The sequence below is a fragment of the Ylistrum balloti genome, unplaced genomic scaffold (genome assembly GCF_031769215.1).
Source record: "Ylistrum balloti isolate Yb309-2 unplaced genomic scaffold, AGI_CSIRO_Ybal_v1 Utg370252, whole genome shotgun sequence".
NCBI lineage: Eukaryota > Metazoa > Mollusca > Bivalvia > Pectinida > Pectinidae > Ylistrum > Ylistrum balloti.
The window spans coordinates 140,965-166,305 of NW_026782201.1; the positions used below are offsets into that span (position 1 = coordinate 140,965).

The window sequence follows — 25,341 nt, forward strand, 5'->3', positions numbered from 1 at the left end:
CTGTACATTATCACATATTAATCAATCCGCTTACGAGGGAACTATTTCGTCTGAACACGATCACACTTTAATTACAGCGCTGACGTGGAAACTATTTCGTCTTTACATTGTCACACTTTAATTACAGTGACATGTATTAACACCAAAGTATCAGAACGGGGCTCTCTGCAGATAAACTCTACCCTCTTTATCCCTAAGTCCAAATAAACTCTACCCCTTTTATCCCTAAGTCCAGATAAACTCTACCCTCTTTATCCCTAAGTCCAGATAAACTCTACCCTCTTTATCCCTAAGTCCAGATAAACTCTACCCTCTTTATCCCTAAGTCCAGATAAACTCTTCCCTCTTTATCCTCAAGTCCAGATAAACTCTACCCTCTTTATCCCCAAGTCCAGCAGGTTAACCCTGATTGCTCGTAGTATGTATATTACCTAACTCTCAAGATGTTTACAACGAGAACTTTTCGCTCCCGACTTATCCGAGAACGGACTTTTTTCCAAGGCTGTATATACATATCCTACTTTGTATTTCTAGCCTTGCCCATTTCTTCAATGTAAATACATTTTCAAAAGCAGACCAGCATGCTGCAAGACAGCTGAGTTTGTTGATAGCAGCTCTGAACACTAGAAATATAGTGGGTGAGATTGTGCTTCCTTGTGTAATATATTACCTGCACATGTTTGAGATCGGTTTATTTCTGTCGGAGACTCATGCATTATTGTGTCAAAATTACACAAACCTTTCCCAACATTTTTTATTTCCGAAATTCCTTTAGTCACTTAGATTACCTCCCTTTGCAATTATGCATCAGAACGACAACTAAATATGACGTCATTTTGTTCCAACGAAGAGATCGTTAGTGATCGTAACTCCTGGAATTTCGGGGATGTCCATGGAGGGTGGGTAGCACTTGTTTCACAAAAAACTGAGACTATCATGTGCTAATGTAGATGTGCCTTTGGACAAGAAACTTTTCTCCTGTTGCTCTGGTACGCAGTGGGCCTCCTGTATGAAGTTCTATGAAGTTGCCACCGGTTACTTTAGTCAATAAACCCATTCTAAAAACATTTTGAAGTTCTTAAGACTTTATTGTTCATTTTCATGCGTTAATACTTATTTTATTTAATGACCACCCAATGTAAGAGCTGCCATCCTGTAATCAGAGTCAAATAGTCAGTGAACACACCCATTCTTATCCATTCCGCTCCCCTTTCACTGATTATATGGGAGGGGAGACAACTCTTATTGACAAGAAACTAAATCTTGAGAAGAATAACGGGAGGAATTACCCTTTCATATATGTTAATTTTATCTTATTGTAAAGAACCTGACCGGAAAAAAACAGATCACACAATTATTCATCCATTTATAACATGTTAATTCTGCAAAAAAAAAAATATTTATTCACTAATTGACTAAATATATATTTTTGGATGAAGAGCATTGGAAAAACATTTTTAGTTTTACAAGTAAATTATTTAAGAACATTTTTGATTGGCAATGTGTTGATAAGCAGACAGGATAAAAAAGGAGGAGACATCTTATAAAGGACAGGATCTGTCGAAAAGATCAATGGTCAAGATTTGTTTGTAAATGTACATGTATTACCCTTCCAAATTTTACAGACGTGACCGACAATTCCTATAACTCTTTGTGTAAATAGTGTAGTGTGAATGTGATATTACCATAATACAACAATAACATATGTGAGACAATTTTCCTTCATGGAGATAAATCAAAACCTAAGTTAGGTCTCACCATTTGGGTGAAGAGGTATAGAAGACCTGTCTCACCCACTAGCAAGGCAAAACTAATTTGAAGTAATACTAATAATATCATTACTTCTGCATTTCCAGCCTCTATCAAGGGAGATAATTTCATTCTTTTAACTAAATTTTTATTAGAATTTTATGAGAAAAGTGATATCAATCTACATGTCAATCCCCATGTCAATGGTCCCTGTGGTGACAACATTTTGTTTCACTTTCTACAGACCTGTTCTAGTCAAAATCCTCTTACTCATACCCTTGCTAAAATTTTACAATTCATAATTTATTAAAGAAGATCATATTCAAATTTTCTTAACTAAAATCTTTTTCTTTTTATATCACAATCACACAGAGATCACTTACAAATATATATTGTATTAGGAACCAACCATTTGTCCTTGAAAACTCAGTGCTACATCTTTAAGTTTTTGTCCTATATCTGTTAATTTGTCATCTTTTTGAAACTCGTCAGACAACTCTCTAAGTGTGATGGCAATCCGGTCTTCTGTGATGTCCTCCCTGTGTATGCCATGTTTCCAGATGTGCCGTGCCTGTCCATACACAATGATTAAAGATCTCTGATAGAGTGGCACCTTTACCTCCATATCCTCACCATCCTTAACAAAGTAAAGAAAAGTGTCTGACAACAAATTCAGGGTCACAAGTCTCTCACCCCACAACCAGAAATCATCAAAGTGGGGATCAATGGCAGAACCTCTAAGGGGAGAGTACTCCAGGTTGCATAGCTCTACAGGTGTAAAGTCTTTAAGCTCTTTCACTTCCTTCATCCGTCGGTACAGCAGTTCACTGAAGCTTGGTAATCCAGTAAATACATCACACTTCAACTTTTTCTTCTTAAAATTCACTTTCGGCCCATAATCCTAAATAAAAGAAACAGTTTGTAGTTAGGTAACTGATAATAGAAAAGATTCAGTTATAAAAATCTGTATCACGTGACATTTGTTCACAAGATGTAATTTATCCTTGTAACCACCATCATCATTGTACTCTTTCAGATATTATACATCACCACTTAAAACATTGCAATTTTATGATGAAACAAATCTAGAAGATGGTGGGTACTCTGCTTCAGATGACCATTTTAATATACAAGTTCTAAGTCAGATGACAAAAAGAAGAATCTACAACACAGTAAATTAGTTTCATTCTCCTTGGCTGGGATATCATAAGCAGTACCAGGTATGTATTCATTGTATTAAAATATACAAACCTGTTTTCTTCTTCCAGACTGAGAAACAGCAAATGGAACTCTGTATATTTCCTCACTTATATGTTTTTCTTCCTCTTCAGAGACAAAATTCTGGATGATTTTTATTCCTGGAAATTCTACAGGGGTACCATGGTGATCAGGATGATGTTTCCATGGTGAACTGCTGTCTGACCATGCCTTACCACAGAATTCACAGTAGTAGGTACATTCACCCTACAAACAGTATAAAACAGTACTGGTAAATCCTAGCTGGGATGAGGTATGTTTAAAGGAAGATAATTATTCAATTTCATATTTCATGATAAGAATGTTTTGAAATCTAACATTTCGCCATTTAAAGCTCATTAGACTCATTAACATGTGAAATCCTACAATCAATAAACCATGCAATCTAAATAACAAATGTTTTGTTGGTAATATTATCTGGTAATTACTCAATTTCAATTAATTTACAATCAATAAGATATAAGTGATAGAACAAAATCCTGTCTAAGAAGATGTGGAATGAAGGTTTTAATTTTTTTTTTAAACATTTATAACTGATGTGCAATAAGCAGGCAACAAAGTGCTGCAGTAAAAGAATACAATCAACCATCGAGTACAGCACAGTAACATGTAAAAACATTATACTGTCCAACAAACTGATGTGTTGAGATTTATGTGCTGTAATTTTAGACATGGCCACAATTATACCACAATGTAATTGATTATTAATTAATTATTTGGGTTAATTTCTTGTAATAGATTATTCTTATTAAATTACCTAACATATTCCCATGTTATCAATTACCATCAATTACTTTACCAAACATAACTGTGATTACTCTCACTTATTTTTCAATTACACCATTTTTATCTTGTAACTTTAAATCAGTATGATCATTTAAATAGAAAACATTACAAACATTTTATTGATTTTCAAAATTATTGAAAATAGTCGGATCTAGTCGGTGGCATAGTCAGATATAAGATATTAGTATCTTTATTTTCATATGTAACATTTAACTGTCCCCATGTTACAGTACACATTGTCCAGAAGTCTGCTTCTGGGATATCTCCAACCATATAGTCATATTTACATAGTCTGACAAATAATTCTGACATATCATTGACTTTTAAACATCAGCTTAGAATCAATAGTACATCAAGATAATATCTTTTTTGGTATTTTCTTAATTCAAAGTTGATTTGTGGCACTCATCATTGTGTCAGAAATTCTAAGGCTTGAACTGCATACATTCTAGTAGCCATTTAAATAAGCAAGTTGACAGAACTAGACACTTGGTTGGCTCATTTTGTAATACAATGTATTCAATTTCACAGCAATGCATTAAGACATTGGAAAAGTATCTTGATTCAAACTCAGATACAAACAAAAGAAAGATTTACATTGTGAACCCTGAAAAAGTTTAAGAACTTTAAGACCATGTGTTCCTGGAGAGTATGTGTCTTCTGCTTTATTGACAATACCAAACTAGCATAGGACTTCATATCACACAATTAAATAATCCTCTCAAGTCTTCATCAATCTTAATCTCTTGAAACCATCGACTACCTGGAATGACTCTATCTGAGCACTTAAATCATTGCATGTAACATCTGTTTATTCAGATGTTTGGAAATAGTTCACGGAATTTTTAAACAATCTACCACTTGTACACCTAATCAAGATCTAGTCGATGGGCCATAGTCTGATAGATGGTTGAAAAAACGTTGGAAGGAGTTATCAACAGCTCACAGGCACTAGCCTGGTCTGTCGATATACTTGCACACTGATTGCATCACAGGTACATGATCAGTAGTGTAGCAAGACAAGCTGTCACGGTGTACAACAGTTTAGATGAATTGTTGTCTGTGTGAAAAGGTAGGGACTATTTTGTAATAATATAATTACCCTTTGTTCTGATCCTACTGGTAGCTTCCCCTGTCCCTCACAAATAACACATGTGCGTATGCCTTTACATCCGCACGTCTCCATGTTATTTACATCATATGCAACTTCCGGTTAGTATAAAGTTCGAGGCGGAACACGTAACATTATTATATTCTTGATATATTATATATATTTTTTTCAAACATATTACAAAATTTGAAATATGTATGAAATGTTAAAGAAATTATATTATATAATGGTGGATATTTGATTTTAGTGATCTTGTGATTTTCTTGCTTGCATTCCGCTTTATCGTTTCTTATCTTACCATACCCCGAAAAACATCCGGCAGCATGGTGATTTCGCGGGAAAAGTGTGAAGTAAACAAGGTAATCCGATGACGATAATCTTACAAATTGATTCTATTTTCTCACTTACAAAAAAAACTTATTTTGACTAAAATGTAGCGAAAAGCTGTCATAACAGTTGCGCTGCAGAGGGGTAGTTGGACGTTTTTATGCTATGCAAATGGCTCATAGGTTGCTCACCTTACTGTCCTTAGCGATTCATGCAATTTGACAAATAGGCTAAATCACTCCTTTGTTATTAATTCCACTGTTTGAAATTTTACCAACATTTCTTCTCCTCTTTAATGGTAATAAATCATGATCCCGACATGAATATATATATATTATATATTAAATCAGTATTTTAAAACTGACAAGACTGCTAAATCAAAAGACCTTAGATCCTTAAATCAGTTTATGTAGTGATGTTTTTGGTTGACACATCATGCTGGCAATTTGAGCAGACCTCTGCACTCCTTGTGATTTTTTAAAACTGTGATATATATGCATGCAGTTTTCGAACATCTTATATAGCAAGTAGCTTCCCTTTACAATCAACATGTAAAATTATACTAATTACTGTAGTGTTTTTAAATGCCACTTATGCTTGATTGTTAGAATTGTCTTATTTCCGGATTAATGACATTTAAATTTCCAATAATTCAGTTAATTGTTTGATTAAATTTGGTTAAAAAACATTATTTTGACATTTATCCACTGGAAAGTTAATTGTTTCTAATTGTGGACAATATCTGTCTGATTTACTTTACTTATTTTACCAAACCAATTCATTCAAAACAAAAACAAATTACAGGTTTAGAACCTGAAGTGTCAAAAGTGTTGGGTAATTACTTTGTTGAAGTATGAAATTTATTAATCGTATTTTGTTTTGATACTATTGAATACAAATGATTTGATGTAAGATTTTGAGATAAAAGCAATTTCTCACTTTTCATGGCTTGTAAGTTTACTTAATAAGTCAAACTTGTTGTTGTTATGACCATTGTCCTAAGTGTTAAACCAACACAGGGTACCCTGTCCCTCCAGGGCCTTTTCCCTGTCCCCTATAGCCTTTCAATTCTACTGTGTCATGGATGGATGATTGTGGGAAGTCAGCCTTGACCTGTTCTTTTCTTTGATGTTTGATAGGCTGACCAGCTGTTGATTACATTGTGTATACAAAACACAATTTGCAGAAATAAGTGTCATTTTACTTCACAGCTTCCATCAGATTGAACCAGAGTTTTTGGTGACAAGCTGGGAGGTAGTTATTAGTGCTGTATATTTGGAACTCCTGGAGCTGACTTGTCAACATACAGAGGTAAATAAGTAATATTTTTTCAAGGTTTATAAAATTTCAAAAGATATTTCAAAAGCAACAAAAAAAAAAAAAATCAAAAAAATAACAGAAGTCATTTATCAAAAGTATTTTATGTGAAGAATGAAGGTCCAAAACCATTTTTTTATTTTAAACACAATGGAGGGGTAACTTCACTTCAGTGATCTAATATTACATCCTAAAAATATTGTATGTTTAAGAAAATCCACAATGAAAATCACTCAATTTCACTTTACAAAATGATTTATTATGAATGAAGATGGAATATAGAAACCAAACAATATATTTATGTTAGGACTTTCTGAATGTCGATTTATAAAGCAAGTTTGGTGCAATTTTAACAATAAGACATTTGGTGTACTATTATCAACAATAGATTTGGTGTATTTTTATCAATAAGATTTGGTGTATTTTTATCAATAAGAAGTCTGGTACATTTTTATCAATAAGAGATTTGGTGTATTTTTATCAATAAGAGATTTGGTGTATTTTTATCAATAAGAGATTTGGTGTATTTTTATCAATAAGAGATTTGGTGTATTTTTATCAATAAGAAGTCTGGTGCATTTTTATCAATAAGAGATTTGGTGTATTTTTATCAATAAGAGATTTGGTGTATTTTTATCAATAAGAAGTCTGGTGCATTTTTATCAATAAGAGATTTGGTGTATTTTTATCAATAAGAGATTTGGTGTATTTTTATCAATAAGAAGTCTGGTGCATTTTTATCAATAAGAGATTTGGTGTATTTTTATCAATAAGAGATTTGGTGTATTTTTATCAATAAGAGATTTGGTGTATTTTTATCAATAAGAGATTTGGTGTATTTTTATCAATAAGAAGTCTGGTGTATTTTTTATTTGTAAGAAGTTTGGTGTATTTTTTATTTGTAAGAAGTCTGGTGTATTTTTATCAATAAGAGATTTGGTGTATTTTTATCAATAAGAGATTTGGTGTATTTTTATCAATAAGAGATTTGGTGTATTTTTTTCAATAAGAGATTTGGTGTATTTTTATCAATAAGAGATTTGGTGTATTTTTATCAATAAGAAGTCTGGTGTATTTTTTATTTGTAAGAAGTTTGGTGTATTTTTTATTTATAAGAAGTCTGGTGTATTTTTTATTTATAAGAAGTTTGGTGTATTTTATCAGTAAGAAGTTCGAGTATCACTTTGAAATTTCACATAATTCCTAATGATTTTTCCATGGATAATTATATACATTTCATAGAAAACTACAACAGAAACCTTGCCAGTACATGTAGATAAGTAATCTTATTTATAAATTTGAATTTATTTGAATTTAGCCTCTGGATATCTTCCATTTCAAAAAATAATCACCCAATTGAAAATTTTAAAGATTAACATTAGCACCCTAATGTATTTAATTTTACCCAAATATTGAAGAGAAATTGATCTATTTATATACATAAAGTAAAAGTTATTGTATCTGAGAAAAAATCAAGACAATGGGCGAAAAATCATTCTTTGTAACATATGGCTCCATTTAAAATCATTGTTTCATGATAAGACTGTAAACATGTAAAAGTTATATTGAGACGAAACATTGAGCTTTCAAATGCAGCGCGATGATTTACCCAAATTCGTTCCCGCTTCATTTTTGTCCGTTTTTGCCCATTAGCCTATATGGTATTACAGAATGTAGTAAATGGAAGCTAAAATTAGACAAAGATAGTCTATTTGATCATGTGTATATCATTTATTAGTAATAAAATATAATACCAGGAACGTATATATAACAGATATACGTCCCTGATAATGCCGTGCTTAGGTTAGGTGTTAGGTACAGGCGACTCAACCCCCTCTCTCCTATATTCCCCTTCCCTTCCTCTCACTACATGCTTTTCCCCCTTCTATTCCCTCCTATCTTTTCTCGTCCTCAGAAAGGCCTAAAGGCCATAATAGAGGACATTAATCCCCTTAATAATAATAATAAACTGATAATACAGAGTCCGTTACGGCACGTTCCTGTAAATCAATTTGGCTTTATTTGAGTAGATAGTGGGTATATTTGGGTAAAATTTGGCTTAATTTGGGTATATTGGGGTAAGATTTGGCTTTATTTGGGTATATTTGTGAAAGATTGGGGTGTATTTGGGTAAATCGTCACGCCCCATACTTGAAAATGAATGCATTCTGGCTGTGGTTTAATGATAAGAAAAGCATACATTACATATGCAACACCACACTAAACCTGTAAATATATCTGCTATTACTGTAAGGCTAGTAACATTTGTTTTTGGTGACAGCCATCTGAACTTGTATATTCACTGGGGCCAACTTCTATTAATTATTCTTATTATTTTTTCAATATCCTCATCAAATATCTCTCAGTAGATACCACTTAACTTTAGTATGGTATAATGTTATCTTTGCATAATTATCAAATTAAAGTTTTCTCAAAACGTTCTTAATCACATATTCCAAATGCTGTGTATATTGGGATTTGAATGCTGATATCTAAATATCTGTTGGAAAATGGATGGTGGTATAAATGATTTTAGTAGCAACTAATTGTTGAATTACTGTGTAAGTAAAACTGAGAAATATTTCCTATAGATCTAAACAATTGAACAGAATATTTACTAGGTGTATATATGTCTGTCTATAGGATATATTTTGTTATTTGTTAATCACCAAATATCATATTTAAACGTTACACTTTAATAGCACTGTGAGTATACAGAGATATGATCAAAGATTATGTAAAAGTGTGTCACAATTAATAATGTGATGGATATCTCAAACAGACTGACCCCTTACGATTCTTGTTTTCTATTTTAAATGCTTGTTATATGTACATTAGGTCATTTTTCGGATCAGTTAAAAAAGAGCTGTCGTTTTTAGCCCATAGCAATCCTTCCATCATCAAAAGTGAACATGTTTATATCATCTAGATAACATAAATGTAGAATGACACTATTTGCCTTCAAACCATTCAGATATTATCTATCTAGTACAATCATTATATGAGGAGGGCACATTTATGTAAATTCTATAGTCCACCATGTGACACCATTGACTTGTTTATCTATTCTTACGTAACCAGATAACAACTTTTTTATCATAGTTGTTTTTTATCATAATTTTGTCAGTGTCTACTGTTCAAAGGCCATGGTTTCCTCAGGTCCTGAAACTCATTCCCATCAACTTCTTTATATATTCTTTCTATCCATGATAAAAACATTTTTATCATAATTGTGCCATGGTTTCCTCAGGTCCTGAAACTCAGTCCTATAGCAAATAGTTTCATAATCAATATTTTGTCTTTTTCCATTAGAAATTTTAACATCATGTGTAAAGACACTGATATTATTCTGCATGAAACACCTACACTCTTGTATATAATGAAATTTACATGATGGATCAGACATTAATCCACTGATCTGATATTATATATATACACAATATCAAAGTAGATGAAGAATGGATTGATACAAAATAATTTATCATTCTTTTTACAGGTCACGATGGCAAATGTGACGGTGTCTGAGGCTATGATACGGAAGGCTGGAAATGGACTAGCATTGTCAAAAATCAAAAGTCTTAAGTAAGTATATAATCAAGTTAGAATATTAGAATTCAGTGTCCAGTCATTTAAAACTTTGTAAGTGTTATTAAAATTTGAATTCAATATCTTAATATTTTTCTTCAAAGATTGTATAGATTTGAGCTATGAACAGACAGATTGAAACGTAAATCTCTATGACAACAAGCTATACAAATTTTATGCTGTAATTGTTACTAATCTATCAACATTCCATTTGATTTACAACACTGGTGATATCCCTTCTGTTCTATCATATTGATAAGTTAATTCAGTTGTTGTATATGTATACACCATGAAGAAGCATTCCTCTGTCTACTTCTCATGACTCTGCTGTTTTTTGGGCAGATATATGGTGTTACTCCAGGGATAAATGTAGACAAATATAGAAAATGAAAAAAAGACGAATGAAAAAACAGAAGAAAACACTGATATTCACTCCATTCTTTATTTTTCGATTTTGTTTATTTTTAAGTCTCTCCGACAAGGACCTCACCCATTTGGATCCTACAGTCATGAACAAGCTGGTGACCTTGACAACTCTTGACCTGTCCAACAACAACATCTGCAGTATCCCCGACAACCTTCTACTTCCTTCACTAACAACACTGGACATCTCTGACAATGAATTGAGTTCTGTATCATTTGGAAAGAACTTTCCACAGCTAACGTCACTTTACATTGCTGGCAATCATGATCTAGGGGTATGTCATCATTTAAAAAACCATTCTTATTGTCAAACAGAGAATTAAATCTGCTCTAAAAATATGTTATAGTGATACATTATGGACATATTTCTTTGTTTCTGATCAAATTGTTTCATGTTAGTATTTCTTGATCAGAAATTTAAGATTAAAAAACAAAACTTGGAGAAAGAATGCTTGCATTATGAAGCAATTCTTTTTTACTTATTTTTCTATGAAAATATGTACAGCAGATAAATCACTTTTTCAATTTGATGCTGCAGTTTGTGAATTAAAAAATTTCTAGGATTCTCAAAAATGACAGCTGAACATATTCAACTAAAAATGTAACAAATTTGTCTGTGTGTATATAACATTACAATAAAAAAGTGGACTTATTTTGAAAACTAAAACTTTCCTTCAAAAAATGGAGATAAACCGGAAAGATTTTTTTATCTTTATTTTTTGAATTACACTTTTTGTTTCTCATATCAAATCTCAGCCCATCGAGGGAAACATTTGTATGATGAACAGATACAATATATACTTACCAATTGGTGATTAATAATCACTTAAAGTCTATAGATACACTGATGTAAGTCTGTATTTTGTTTCAGCTGATTTATACACATGCTCAGGGCTAAAGTTAGAAGTTAATTTGCAGGACTTTGGTTTCTATATCATGTGCTGGTCATTCACTAATTAATGTAAGAAAATGTATTTAATTAGAGCAACATGTCAAGTATATAGTAGTTGTTGGCATTAGCAAGTGCCATGTGCAGTAAACAAACATTGATGTCATGACTGTTCTCAAGAATCAAAAGCTTTATGTACAACTGAAATCTCATTGGATGGAAAGGGGTGGTATATCAGGTTTTGCTGTATAAAGTTTTAATTGACCTTGTAGTCAAGGGAAGAAAATAGTTTTGGTAAAATTCCAACAATGTTAATGTTATTTTTTGTTTTCTTTAGAAATCTGACCGCCTGGTTGCCATGGTAGAGAACTCCAATCTGACCCATATAGATGACCAGAGGTCAAGTTCACTTTCACAGGTCGTTAGACAGATACGCAGTAAATTTGAGATACAGGTGAGCTGATAGATAGTCGTTAGTAAGTAGGTAAAAATATTGCTCTAATTTGACATGCATCTGACAATCAAGATTAAACACTGAGTAAAGAGTATAGACTGATGTCGGCCTTTACCCTTTTAATCATTACAAATGGTTTGTGTCATTTTGATTTATTTCAGTACTAAACTAAACTCTTACAATTTCAGCTTATTTAGATTGTGATGAAATATGAAAACTTACAGAATTATCTTTGGTAAAGAACTAGTGAAGTGGATTTTGTAAATCTGTCTCAATGTGGAAAGTACCAGTGGATGGACCATTGGCAAACTAAGATGGTATACCCCTTTAATATGTCACTGGTATGGTGTATCTAGTTGTGTGTACTATGTGTACAATACACATTGTTGTACATTATAGACAGTAGACTGTATATCATGAACATCAATTCTGTCTATGGTTGAATACGTAGTTGACCTTGACATTGACATTACAGGTCAAGGCCAAATGGGAGGTGCTATTTGCTGAACCATATGCCACTGGTATCCCTGAAGAGGAAGTGGACAAGGTGACTGAAGAATTCATTGTTACCTTGAGAGGAGATGGTCTACTCAAAAATGCAGATTCCAAGTTTGAAAAGTATATGGTAAGAAAGCAGTTGCGATGACTTCACTGGATTGTTTGTAGTCATCATCATCTTAAAAATAGAGCCATTTTCTGATATTTCTCTCTAGGTCACTCACCTATATATGTTTGTGTAAAAACCTAGATAATCTATTATCTAGAGTATTTTAGGGTACAGAGAAGCACATCAGTTCAAAGTAATTCAATTTGATTTAAAGTAGGAATTGAAATATTGAAGAAGAAAAAACACAACTATGATATATGTTTAATGTATATATATATTAGGAGAGGACTTATAAAGTTAAAAAAAATTCAGCCATGTTTTTTTGTCATTTTAAGGCAAATGAAATATGTTTGAATAAATGATATGCATTATGTATTTTTGGGGGGTAAATCAAGAAATAATTGTCACAATATCATATCATTCTTGGGACATTTTATATGTCTACAAACTTCCAAACCTTTGTGTACATAGTACAGGATAACAGCTGTAGTGTCATAGACAACATTGTTAATTCATATATTTTATGTACAGTTGTGACAGTCGTGAATAGAAACTATTTAGGAAAACAAATGAAAGGATGACAAATAACTGTAAAATTTTCATTGTATTGAAGCTGGAGAAGCTAGCCAAGGAAATGGTGGAGTCTGCCAAGAATATGTCAATTTACAAGTCTACCCATTCCTTACCAGGGACGCCACGCAGCGCTCGTCTGAATGACCTCCATTCACCTGAGACTACACCTGTACGTCAAAGCTCTCGCACCCCTGTGCCTAACAGACGACTCATGGACACACCACCATTAAAACCACCTACACCTAGAAGTGGGGTACCCAATGCTGACTGCTCTAAAACTCCAGACAAGACACCAAAGGCGGAAGGGAAGGGTAAGAAGCGTCGTAGGGATTCCAGTCCAGGATCAGTATCCAAACCGAGAGCAAAGTCTTTCAGAACAGAGACTGGACAATTGTCATCACCTAAGTTCAGTCCAAAGTCGCCGGCATCCAACAAAAAAACTCAGGACAGAGGAAGGAAACGCAGACGCTCATTGACCCCAGAGTCAGAATGTAAACATAAGACCAAGTCTTACAAAACCCAGACTGGTCACTTGTCATCTCCTAAATATACCTCCCTCAAGGAATTACACATAGATCAACTGGTAGGTAGCTATACTGTGTTTACTCTTTGACCACTGTAAATTGGAATACTTTAGTGTTGTTAAATGTTTTTCCACTTGAACAGGTTGGTTTTATTTAAGTGTGTGACACATGTGGCAAATATACCAGTCCATTGTATAATGGTTGATCCGTCTCTGGTTGGTACTCAGTAGTCTGCTGACAGAATGTCAATAAAGCATTCTTTAATCAAAATCATACATTTTATTTTGGGTTTAAAAAATGCAGTGATAGTCTTCAAAGAATTACTGGTATAACTGAAAGTCTGAGAACCTTAAACTGACCTCTTTTGTATAAAATAAAAAGGTAATTAGTTTTGTGATTTAATGAGGAATAGCAAGTACAGGTATTAGCAAACCTACATTTTTTTTCAATACAACAAAGTTATGGTTTAGTGTGTTAAATTTTTGCGCTGTCATGTTAGGCACCTGGTATCCCATAATATTACCACAACCAAGATATCCTTCTTTACTGTAATATTATTTAGAGAAGTCATCAGAAAACTTGTTATTCTGTAAGCTTGTCTCTAAGGTAACTGGCTGTTCTGTAAACTTGTCTCTAAGGTAACTGGCTATTCTGTAAACTTGTCACTAGGGTAACTGGCTATTCTTAACTTGTCTCTAAGGTAACTGGCTATTCTATAAACTTGTCTCTTAGGTAACTGGCTATTCTGTAAACTTGTCTCTAAGGTAACTGGCTATTCTGTCAACTTGTCTCTAAGGTAACTGGCTATTCTGTAAACTTGTCTCTAAGGTAACAGGCTATTCTGTAAAATTGTCTCCAAGGTAACTGGCTATTCTCTAGACTGGCTGTAAGATAACTGGCTATTCTGTAAACTTCTCTAAGGTAACAACATCCTATTTGCTAGACTGGCAGTAAGGTAACTGGCTATTCTGTAAGCTTCTCTAAGGTAACAACATCCTATTTGGTAGCCTGGCAGTAAGGTGACTGATTACTCTGTTAGTTGTCTGTACAATAAGTAGACTGTAGATTGGGTGTTCTGTTCACTGTTAAGATCATTGTTTGGTTTAAAACCTCTGCTATACTGTCTGTCCTGATTACAGCCACCTGTTCCTGACTATGATCCAACCTATTTCGTACGATGCCACTCTGATGAAGATGGTCCTTCAGATGATAACACCAAGGTGTGGCGATGTGCTTTTGAACCAAAACCTAACTGTCCTGGTAAGTTTGCAGGTAATTCCTTCATACCGAGGACACCAAACATAGTAAAAAAAAAAAAAAAAAAAAAAAAATTCTGATCTTTGGGTTAATTTTCTGAATGTTTAACTGTTTCTCATCATTTTTCACATGTTAAGCAATAGAAAACTTTCTTACCTTAACCAAGTTGATTTCTTCAGTAGTTTTAGCACCAATTTCCCCTCAAAAGTTCTCATTTCACTTAACAATTTATACAGTGAAGCTGTTATATTGAGATAAGGCTTAATGATAATCACTTATTATTCCTGTCTCTCTTATCTGTATTGTAGGTGAGCACACCAATTTGGTGGCTACAGTTGGTGGGAAGATTGTCTGCCTGGTCGACTGTCAAACAGGCAAGGTCATGAGACGGTTCAAGGACACAGACAAAAAAGAGGTGTGAGGGATATGTTAATTATTTATAATTTATAGTCATATTTATGACACTGACCTGATTTGATGAACATCTTAAGACTCCTTACATCCTTCCATTCAGGCCAACAAGTTTTAATTGAAGCTGATAACTACTTTATTAAGTTTATATTCATTTCTCTAACATTTTACTGCTAATGTAATTCATGATCAGATGTAAAGTAGTATCTTTTGTGGCTACCACTAAAGTGATTTCCTCATGTCAGATCATCCAATCACCATTTGTAAAACATGCTATTCTATACTATAGGTACCTTACTGTCTATACCATGTCTATTCTATACTATACCATACTGTCTATACCATGTCTATTCCATATTATACCTTACTGTGTAGTCCATACCTGTCTTTATTTGCGACACTGATTATGAAAAAGGAGTTATTAGGAGACATGTATTGGTTCAACATCAAGCTTTACACCTCATCAGATTTTAGTGGTCATTGGTTTGTGTGAGAGATTCCCGGTAACACCACAGTTTTTAGGACTGGGGGTTTGAGGATATCTATTTCAATGCCTGATCACTTCGTTAATATTTATCAACTGGAATCTTCTTTTTTGCCTTAGTCATTCTACACCTTGGCATGGACCACAATTTCTGTCGACAAGGACAACTCTTCAGAGACCACTAACATCCTGGCTGTAGCAGGGGATGCTTGTGATGTTAAACTAATTCATCCCTCCCAACTTGTGATGTATGCCACACTTGAGGGTCACCGTCGCTACATCAGCTGTCTTGTGTTCCATCCTACCTACTCCACAATTCTCTTCAGTAAGTTTTGTTGATCTCTCATCTTTGTTCTGAAAGTCACTCACTCTGCAATCCCTGTATGACAGTGTAAAAACTACCATTGAATATTATTTTGAGTAGCAAGGTAAATGATATTTGATTGGTGTTGTATTATGATATCAGTGGAAACTAGGAATGGCAATTCAATAGAAATTACTATTTGCATATTTGTCAGATTCAGTATTCACATATTTGTCTTTATGTCCACTCCACATAGTACACAGTCATTACACACTGCTGTACAAAATGGTACAAAAAGTGACTCAATGTTTTCAACATAATGAATGTAATACATAAACAAGTTGAACAGGTTTTCGTAAGAGTAGGATTAATTTCTAGGCTTATTTGTCTTACAACTCATTTTAAAAATAGGATGACAAGAAAATATGGCACAGAAAATGGTAAGATTTGAAGACACAAATATATCCTCAAATTTCCAAATTTGGTAAATAAAATTGTTATTAATATGTATGACTTTTTATGTAGAATAATTGTCATAGTACTTCATAATATGAATTGTTTCAACCATGAAATATCTATATGTCTTTGGCCAAGAGCAACATGAAATCAAACTAAACGTTAATGAAAACTTATATTGAAAACACTTTTTTTGTTGAAATCTGTCATGACTTTCTCTCCTAACATGCCAACAGGGTCATCACTCTTCACAAAGTACTCATCACCAACTTGGCAACTAAAATGTCTGCAGGATGATGTCATTGGATATTTATATAACCTGTATCTTATAAATAGTCTATATACATCCTACAGTGATACCTAACTTAATGCTGATGTAAATGATCAGCTGTGCAATAAAACTTACCTGGATAGGAGTGACCTCAGGCTAATTAGTGTCACAATGAATGATACAGGTGTACAACTAATTATACCTTGATGATTTAGCTGACAAAATTCTATTCAGAATGAAAATTGAACAATTTGTTGTCAGAGAACAGATGAATTTTCCAAATGTTCATATCTAACAATTGTGAAAATGAATATTCAAATATCATTTTTCTATTTGAATACCACCATGCTGAACAAATATTCATTGATATCCTTAATTAAAACACATTGTGTATCACCAATCCAAATGATTATGAGAAAATTTTGGTAATCTCCATGCTCCAGTAACTTAATCAGACATGAAAGAAGAAAATGTTGAAAAATCTTCATTCAGTAGAGATAAAATTATTTCTACCTCCATTTTTCAATGAAAGGGATGACATGGCAGTTTCTGTTTCTTGGGAAGCTGTGAAACAAAACCTGTCTGCTGACATTATATTGCTCTAGAATGCACGCCACAGCCTCCTGTATGTTGTTCGTTGATGTAGCCACCACCTAATACGTGGAGACTTGTCCTCAAAATGATCATGGGAACAGCTAAAGTAATAACCTAGAAAACAAACAATTAGCAAAAATAATGGACATAAGTAAAGATTTCATCAACATAAACATCCTTAGTGAAGGTATATATATGAAGAAGTAGTGGATTTGTCTTGTCACTGGATAATGATTATAAATTAAAATTTCATCACAGCTTAGGAAGAAATATTTGAGGATCCTGAAGGAAAAGTTCAATTACTGCCTGCTGCATCAATTTATTTTTAATTATTTAAAAAATCTTCTAGCCTTTGTTTGTGTTATTTAGGAATAGATGCAATTTAACTTATAGAATTAAATGTCAGCTGATGTTATAGAGAAGTTGATATAGAGCTCCCTATTTGATTTTATATTGACAGTAATATTCATTGTTTACTAGATCAATATTAAAGACTATTAACTGTATATCTAGTTGAGAGCAATACAGTTTAAGTTATAATATATGTGAATGTATGAGGTCACTTCCTCATAGGGGGTGAAAATGGCTTGACTGACTAAACCTGTAAACTAACAATAGGCAAGACTTAAGCTTGTAAATTCTCATTTGGTATGTGCAGTTTTAGGATGCTAGTTGTACCTGTCTGAAACTAACTGGCTGAAAATCATTAGTTTGAACTGAATAAATAGAGACAATGCACTCATATTTCTGGAACTGTTACAGTATTCAGTACATAATAAATGGAACCTACCGGTGAATTGTTTTATATTTTACAGGAAATTCTGAAAATGCACATGTTTAGCTTTAGTCAAATTAGCATGTCGAACAACTTGTACAGGTAGGGTTCGTCTTCATGGAATAATTCTGTGAAGCCTGGATGGTTTCAGCTGGGTTATGCAAATACAGCTTAAGTGTGGTCAGGTATGAAATCAAAAAGTATGTAAATGTGGTAATAATGCTTATAATTTGTTCTTACCAGGTGGTGGGAAGGACAACAGAATCATCATGTGGGACATCGGGATACCAAACCTCTCAGACTACTCCACTAACTTCAGGTAATAAATCACATCATTGATATTCCAGAGAATTCAGTCAGTGAATTACATTCTCACCTGAAGATCGTAGTCAGTGATTGAATCCCTATTAGGAAGTGTTTGTGTTTCTCAGGTAAATGTCTAAGTTGTGTGATATAATTAGGGAAGTTTGTGTTTCTCAGGTAAATGTCTAAGTTGTGTGATATAATTAGGGAAGTTTGTGTTTCTCAGGTAAATGTCTAAGTTGTGTGATATAATTAGGGAAGTTTGTGTTTCTCAGGTAAATGTCTAAGTTGTGTGATATAATCAGGGAAGTTTGTGTTTCTCAGGTAAATGTCTAAGTTGTGTGATATAATTAGGGAAGTTTGTGTTTCTCAGGTAAATGTCTAAGTTGTGTGATATAATTAGGGAAGTTTGTGTTTCTCAGGTAAATGTCTAAGTTGTGTGATATAATTAGGGAAGTTTGTGTTTCTCAGGTAAATGTCTAAGTTGTGTGATATAATCAGGGAAGTTTGTGTTTCTCAGGTAAATGTCTAAGTTGTGTGATATAATTAGGGAAGTTTGTGTTTCTCAGGTAAATATCTAAGTTGTGTGATATAATCAGGGAAGTTTGTGTTTCTCAGGTAAATGTCTAAGTTGTGTGATATAATTAGGGAAGTTTGTGTTTCTCAGGTAAATGTCTAAGTTGTGTGATATAATTAGGGAAGTTTGTGTTTCTCAGGTAAATGTCTAAGTTGTGTGATATAATTAGGGAAGTTTGTGTTTCTCAGGTAAAGATCTAAGTTGTGTGATATAATCAGGGAAGTTTGTGTTTCTCAGGTAAATGTCTAAGTTGTGTGATATAATTAGGGAAGTTTGTGTTTCTCAGGTAAATGTCTAAGTTGTGTGATATAATTAGGGAAGTTTGTGTTTCTCAGGTAAATGTCTAAGTTGTGTGATATAATCAGGGAAGTTTGTGTTTCTCAGGTAAATGTCTAAGTTGTGTGATATAATCAGGGAAGTTTGTGTTTCTCAGGTAAATGTCTAAGTTGTGTGATATAATTAGGGAAGTTTGTGTTTCTCAGGTAAATGTCTAAGTTGTGTGATATAATCAGGGAAGTTTGTGTTTCTCAGGTAAATGTCTAAGTTGTGTGATATAATCAGGGAAGTTTGTGTTTCTCAGGTAAATATCTAAGTTGTGTGATATAATCAGGGAAGTTTGTGTTTCTCAGGTAAATGTCTAAGTTGTGTGATATAATTAGGGAAGTTTGTGTTTCTCAGGTAAATGTCTAAGTTGTGTGATATAATCAGGGAAGTTTGTGTTTCTCAGGTAAATGTCTAAGTTGTGTGATATAATTAGGGAAGTTTGTGTTTCTCAGGTAAATGTCTAAGTTGTGTGATATAATCAGGGAAGTTGATTTTTCTACAGAAACTGAGACACAGATTGTCATTTGCTATTGTTAGATAAGGCAACATTTGATGACTTAACCTAATTACTCTGGCCAACAATTCACGTGAAGTAGACAGTAGCTAATACAAAACAATCCTGTCTCAAAACTGGCCCTAGATTAATAAACAGTAAAGCAGTGAAAACATACATCCACAACTCAAAAAACAGTCAGTAGCAAAATTGTTTCAGACCCTATAATCTAGATTCTGTTTGTGACCTAATTATTATTTTTCTCTTTAGAAAGCTGAAGTGCCTAGTTACTCCAGGAACAGACCCACTGAATCTTGCCCTCAGTATGAGTACTAACAGTTTGCTAGCAGGGTGTGAGAGTACCTGCTACTTATGGAAACTCCAAGACATGCAAAAAGTCAGCAAGTATGTAAATCTTTCTACAACTGATACCCTTTAGTTGTATTGTATTCACAATTCTTTTCTTGTGGTTTTATTACCTGTGTTGGTAATCACTGGTCTGTTCAGGACCTAGTATAGATTACAGCAGACATAATAAGAACATGGTGTCTTGAAATACACAGCTTATATTTTAGAGTGAGGAGAAGACTTTTTAAAGTTTTCCCATCCCTAGCCAAAATACAGCTTTTATTTTAAGACAGTGATCATGTATGCCATCCACCCTGCAAATTTACAAAAATTCACACTATTTGAAACTTTGTAAGTTAACCTTCTGTTGACCTCAGGTGTTACAGGTCACATGATGTAAATACAAATGATTGTTCTGTGGGAAAATTTACAATCTTCTACTTAATGGTCAGCTTGTTTCTTTTTCTAGATAAACTTGGTAAATAATGCTAACAGAATCACTAAAATTGACAGTTATTCATACTTTCAAAATTTTTTGAATTGTTCAGAATGAATATTATGATAATAAAAATGCTTGCTTCTGTTTTTCAGGGAGCCTGATCTGGAGCTATGTCTGCCAATAACAGATGATAACAGTGATACTTCCAGTGATGACAGTAAGACGGGAGATATTGTAGATGGTCTTGTGCTTCTATCGGACAACTTTGTTGGTAGGTTGGAGAGTTACTGGATTATTGCTTGTCTAATTTTATCACAGATTTATGTACATACTTTAAACAAGAACATCTTGTGATATAATAATTTAGTGACTTTGTTAGTCGGTAGATCATTAGCTTACACAACCTCTGGTGAAGGTCCCAGGTATGTGATTCAGTGCTCCTTACTAGTATTAGTTTACTCTGGAAGTAGAGAAACTGTCTATGTTGTCATGGTTTCATCCTTGGGCTGAGGATGGCACACCACAGGCATCCAGTATACTGTTTAGTATAGTAGCTATCAGCCAAGGAGGCACCGACTCAAAATGACCCTGGCTGTTGTTAAGACAACAAACCTACTCACAACTGATGTACAAAAATATCTGTTTGGAATATTGTTATCAGACAATTTTTCCTTCAGTTTTCAATTGTTTCTTAAAAATCATAAACAGGATTACTCCTTGTATATGAGGATCACACTTCTGTTGCAAAACTATGCTTTTGTATAATTGTATGTTAAAAAAAAACTTTTCATTTGATTTTCATGAACATCTATTTCCTTAATACATAACAGAGAAATGACCTTTCCTACATTTCATTACCAAGAACAGTATATTAGCTGGTTATAGAATGAATTTGTCCCTGCTCTTCCCTGACAGTGGGCAAACTTGATTCTGATGTGCCAGTTAGTTGCTTACCGTTTGCACTCTATGTTGAAGTTAAACGAATTGTCCATCTTTTCATGTCATCACACTTTTTACTGTGTATGCACAAGTCAGTATGGCACTTTGCCGTCAGTAACAGCAAAATCATTCCAGTCTGACTCAGAGTTGTCCATAAAGTTAATTGGTTATTGGATACTTTTACCCATAATGCCTAAATGTCTGAAGAGTGTACATGACTTTTCTCCCCTACATATAACTGATAGTAACAAAAAAGTACTGTCTTCTGTATACTCTAATGACCATGACTGAAAAAGTTATAATTGAGTTAACTCTCCTACATTTACAAGCTTCTAGTTGGTTGTGGTTATCGATGACTTGTCTCCCCTTTCAATCTCTTGACCATATTTATCACATGTGGTCCTTGAAAGCTATTTCATTTTGATTTGTTTTTCTTCTACAGTGACTAAATGTGTTGGTAATAGCTGTTTGACCGTGTTTGACCTCAAGTCGTGTATTCCAATGAAAAAGCCAAGCAGACAGACGCGCAGCATTAAAGTCACACCGACAGCTCTGCTGAATTACACACGTACCACAGTAGACTATATTTACCTGGCTGCTTCTCAAGGTAACTGACCTACAAACTTTCTTTATGATACACTGAAGTGTTCTTATCTGAACAGTACTACCAAGAAATTACTTCCAAATATTCTGATTAAAAGCTCTGATATTTTGAAGCACATGTAGTCAACTATTCTTCAAAGCAATATTTGGTCTCTATTATTTTTGGGTAAGGATTTGGTGTGTGATATAACCCTGAGTGTGGTTTCTGTCTGATATGAAGTAATTGTAGTGATTAAAGACTCCCTATTGTGTAACATAGGGATCAAGTCCCCCTACTGTGTAGGTATAAGATTCTTTGTGATTTAACTTAAGGTAGAGTTCTCCTTGAGAGATGGAGATATTTGATCCATTGATACACTGAAAGCACTTAACCTGACTATTAAAGAAATTTTAATATACGGTCGAAACTCGTTATCTCAAAATTCAAGAGACCGTTGAAAATATTTCTTGTTATCTGAATTTCAACTCAAAGTGTCGAAATAAGGTTGACGATTTTATTTTCCTGACATTGATTAAGGTTGAACTAAGTAGAGCTATGCTAGCATGGTATACCACAGCGTAATTTAATCTGTTATTTGAAATGGCATTGTGAACAGAAACAAAATTTCTAAGTTCTCCTTTTAATGTTACTCATTTTGCCAACAATCATGTAATAACAACACCAATCATATTCATGTGTACTCGCATCGTTCCATCCCGCACGTGTACACTACTCTTACTGACCAACTTATAGATCATGTGTTTTATGGAAGGACAATAAAACGAAAATAAAATTTTGCTTTTGGCATGCTACGAGAAACGATGTACGAAGCTTCAGATCATATTTATATAACTTTACTATGAATAGATTTATATCAAAATGCGGCAGTAGAAAGTTTTTACCCGTTGTAGAAAACATTATACAAGCACTAGACTTTATTAATCATGCATAGATATAGACTCTATCAATGAAAAATACTTTCAGCACTTCATAGTCATAGCACTAAATGTAGCAAAGTGCCCAATCACAGTCCTTTAGTAGACAAGCTCAAAAATTAGTTTCTCTCAGAATTGTGGAGATCAGATTTTATCAAAAACTTTGTACTGGTTGGATGGTTTTGTTTTCAATGTTCAGTAACCATCCGATAAACTTAATAGTCTCAGTTGTATCACTCACTGTGCATTGTATGTCATATACAAAGACGTGCAGAGATATTATAAGTTTGTCAGACTCCAAATTAAATTAAAACAAAATAAATTGTTTTTTTAATTCCTTCGGTGTGCTTCTTTTTCAGGTCTGGTTGCTGCTGGTGATGATAAAGGGTCCATTCATCTGTACAACCTGAATCAATTTTTAGGAGAAAAACCAATATCATGTGACACTACCCTTCAGCAGTCAAAGGTAAATCGTAATCAAATACAAACAAATTTAACACAGTTTTAATTTCTCTAGAGATTGGAGAAAACAATTCTGATTTGCAAAAGAAAACACATATTGGGGATAAAAGGGGGAAATAGATACAAATATAGAATTACTGAAAATATTTTCTTTCATTATTGATGTTTTGCAATGAAAAAGTTTTAAAAAAAAAAGATTCGAATATATAAAGATGTACTCAACCTCATTTACTTAAAAGGTTTCCTCCAATAACACATTCATATTCTGTAATGTATAGGTGTTGGATTGGCCAGAAGTAACACTTGGCAGACATACAGACAGTATGAAGGATTTGCTAACAGAGCAGGTATGTATGGATACACAAGTATTTTATTGGACATTGTATCGGGAAAATGAAAAATTGAAATGTATTTGTCATTTGATGATTTTTCTTTTTCCTTCCTTCACTCACTGTCCGTCAAAAGTTTTTCATCTTGTTTTGAATGCACTAAGATCTAATAAGATGTTACTACACTGATCATCAAGATCCTTTTTATTTGCCCATCAAAAATTCTCCCGAGATTTATCATAGTATGGTATTGTCTGTCCAACCGTCATAAACATTTATTTGGCAAGAGATCTCTCAGTTTTCATCTGATATTTTTCAAATTTGGTTGGCTTAATTACCATGACAAAAAGTCATGGTATTTTGGAGAGTTACTGCCCTTTGTTGTTTTCATAATCTTAATCTTGTCAGAAGATCAATTCTCGGTTTTACCAGTTGCTTTCTTTACAGCTTGATAGGCTTAAATCACCATTACCACAGCCATACATACAATTTTATTTGTCTTACTTGCATGGTGATTTACAATTTTGGAAAGAGTTATTTCCCTTCCATTTTTTGTTGTTGTTTTTTTTTTTTTCTACATTTACATCTTGTCCAAGTTGTTTTTTCTTTTCTTTTCTTTTCTTTTCTTTTTTTTAATGATATCAGCTAAACGGTTAAGGGTCTCCTTTTTGAATTGGCTTTAATTAAACAAGTGCTAGGTGAAGACTTATCCTTTAATGTTATTTTTATTATTTTCTTGGTAACTTTTGTTTCAGGCGGTTGTGATAAACTCGATAGCCATGAACCACAGCAAGGACTACATGGTTTGTGGTACTGACAACAACCTGGTGTGTATCTGGAAACGTAGCACTGTTAAAACATGACCTGGTGTGTATCTGGAAACGTAGCACTGTTAAAACATGACCTAGTGTGTATCTGGACACTCATGACCAGTTATATATCTGGAAATGCCAGACCAGGTTTAAACTAGGTGTATATCATGTGATTTGGTGTGTATCTGGAACAGCAGCTCTGAAAACACCTGACATGGTTTGCATCTGGAAACATGACCTGGCATGTATCTGAACACATGGGACTTGGTGTGAATCTGGAAAAGTAGCTCTGGAAAAACACCTGACCTGGTGTGTATCTGGATGTGTGACAATCAAAACAGGTGACCAGTGTGTATCTACAAACACATGTGACCTCAGGTGAATCTGAATACACAGTGTACAACTCTGAATTTTATGTGCTGCAAACTTGTGATAAAATGTTCAATATCTTGAACAGACAGTTGCAATACAAGCAACTGTTTTTTGTGCACTTTATGGAAATCTGCAGATTTGTGCCAGTCTATAAGGACTGGGAAACATAACAGGTCTCTGATGTTAAATGCCATATGTTACATCAGCGTCATGCTGACAGCTTAACAAGGAAGAATCACTTACACAAGATGTATATGTTAAGGTAATATGT

At 33.6% G+C, this 25,341-nt stretch overlaps 2 protein-coding genes across 2 annotated transcripts; one reads left to right on the top strand and one right to left on the bottom strand.

Moving 5' to 3' along the window:
• Window positions 1-1,067: 1,067 nt before the first annotated feature.
• On the bottom strand, window positions 1,068-4,978 carry LOC132552514 (alpha-ketoglutarate-dependent dioxygenase alkB homolog 4-like). Its single transcript, XM_060216697.1, has 3 exons — window positions 4,895-4,978; window positions 3,001-3,213; window positions 1,068-2,650 (listed from the first exon to the last, which is right to left on the bottom strand). The coding sequence occupies exons 1-3, from the start codon at window positions 4,976-4,978 to the stop codon at window positions 2,147-2,149; spliced, it is 801 nt and encodes a 266-aa protein (XP_060072680.1). The 3' UTR covers window positions 1,068-2,146.
• A 5,071-nt stretch (window positions 4,979-10,049) lies between these two features.
• On the top strand, window positions 10,050-24,766 carry LOC132552520 (leucine-rich repeat and WD repeat-containing protein 1-like). Its single transcript, XM_060216702.1, has 15 exons — window positions 10,050-10,129; window positions 10,602-10,830; window positions 11,782-11,898; window positions 12,374-12,523; window positions 13,119-13,661; window positions 14,742-14,862; window positions 15,168-15,274; window positions 15,875-16,079; window positions 18,398-18,473; window positions 20,122-20,256; window positions 20,791-20,909; window positions 22,020-22,184; window positions 23,455-23,561; window positions 23,836-23,904; window positions 24,642-24,766. Exons 1-15 carry the CDS (start codon window positions 10,050-10,052, stop codon window positions 24,747-24,749), a joined length of 2,331 nt encoding a protein of 776 aa, XP_060072685.1. The 3' UTR covers window positions 24,750-24,766.
• The last annotated feature ends 575 nt before the right edge of the window (window positions 24,767-25,341 follow it).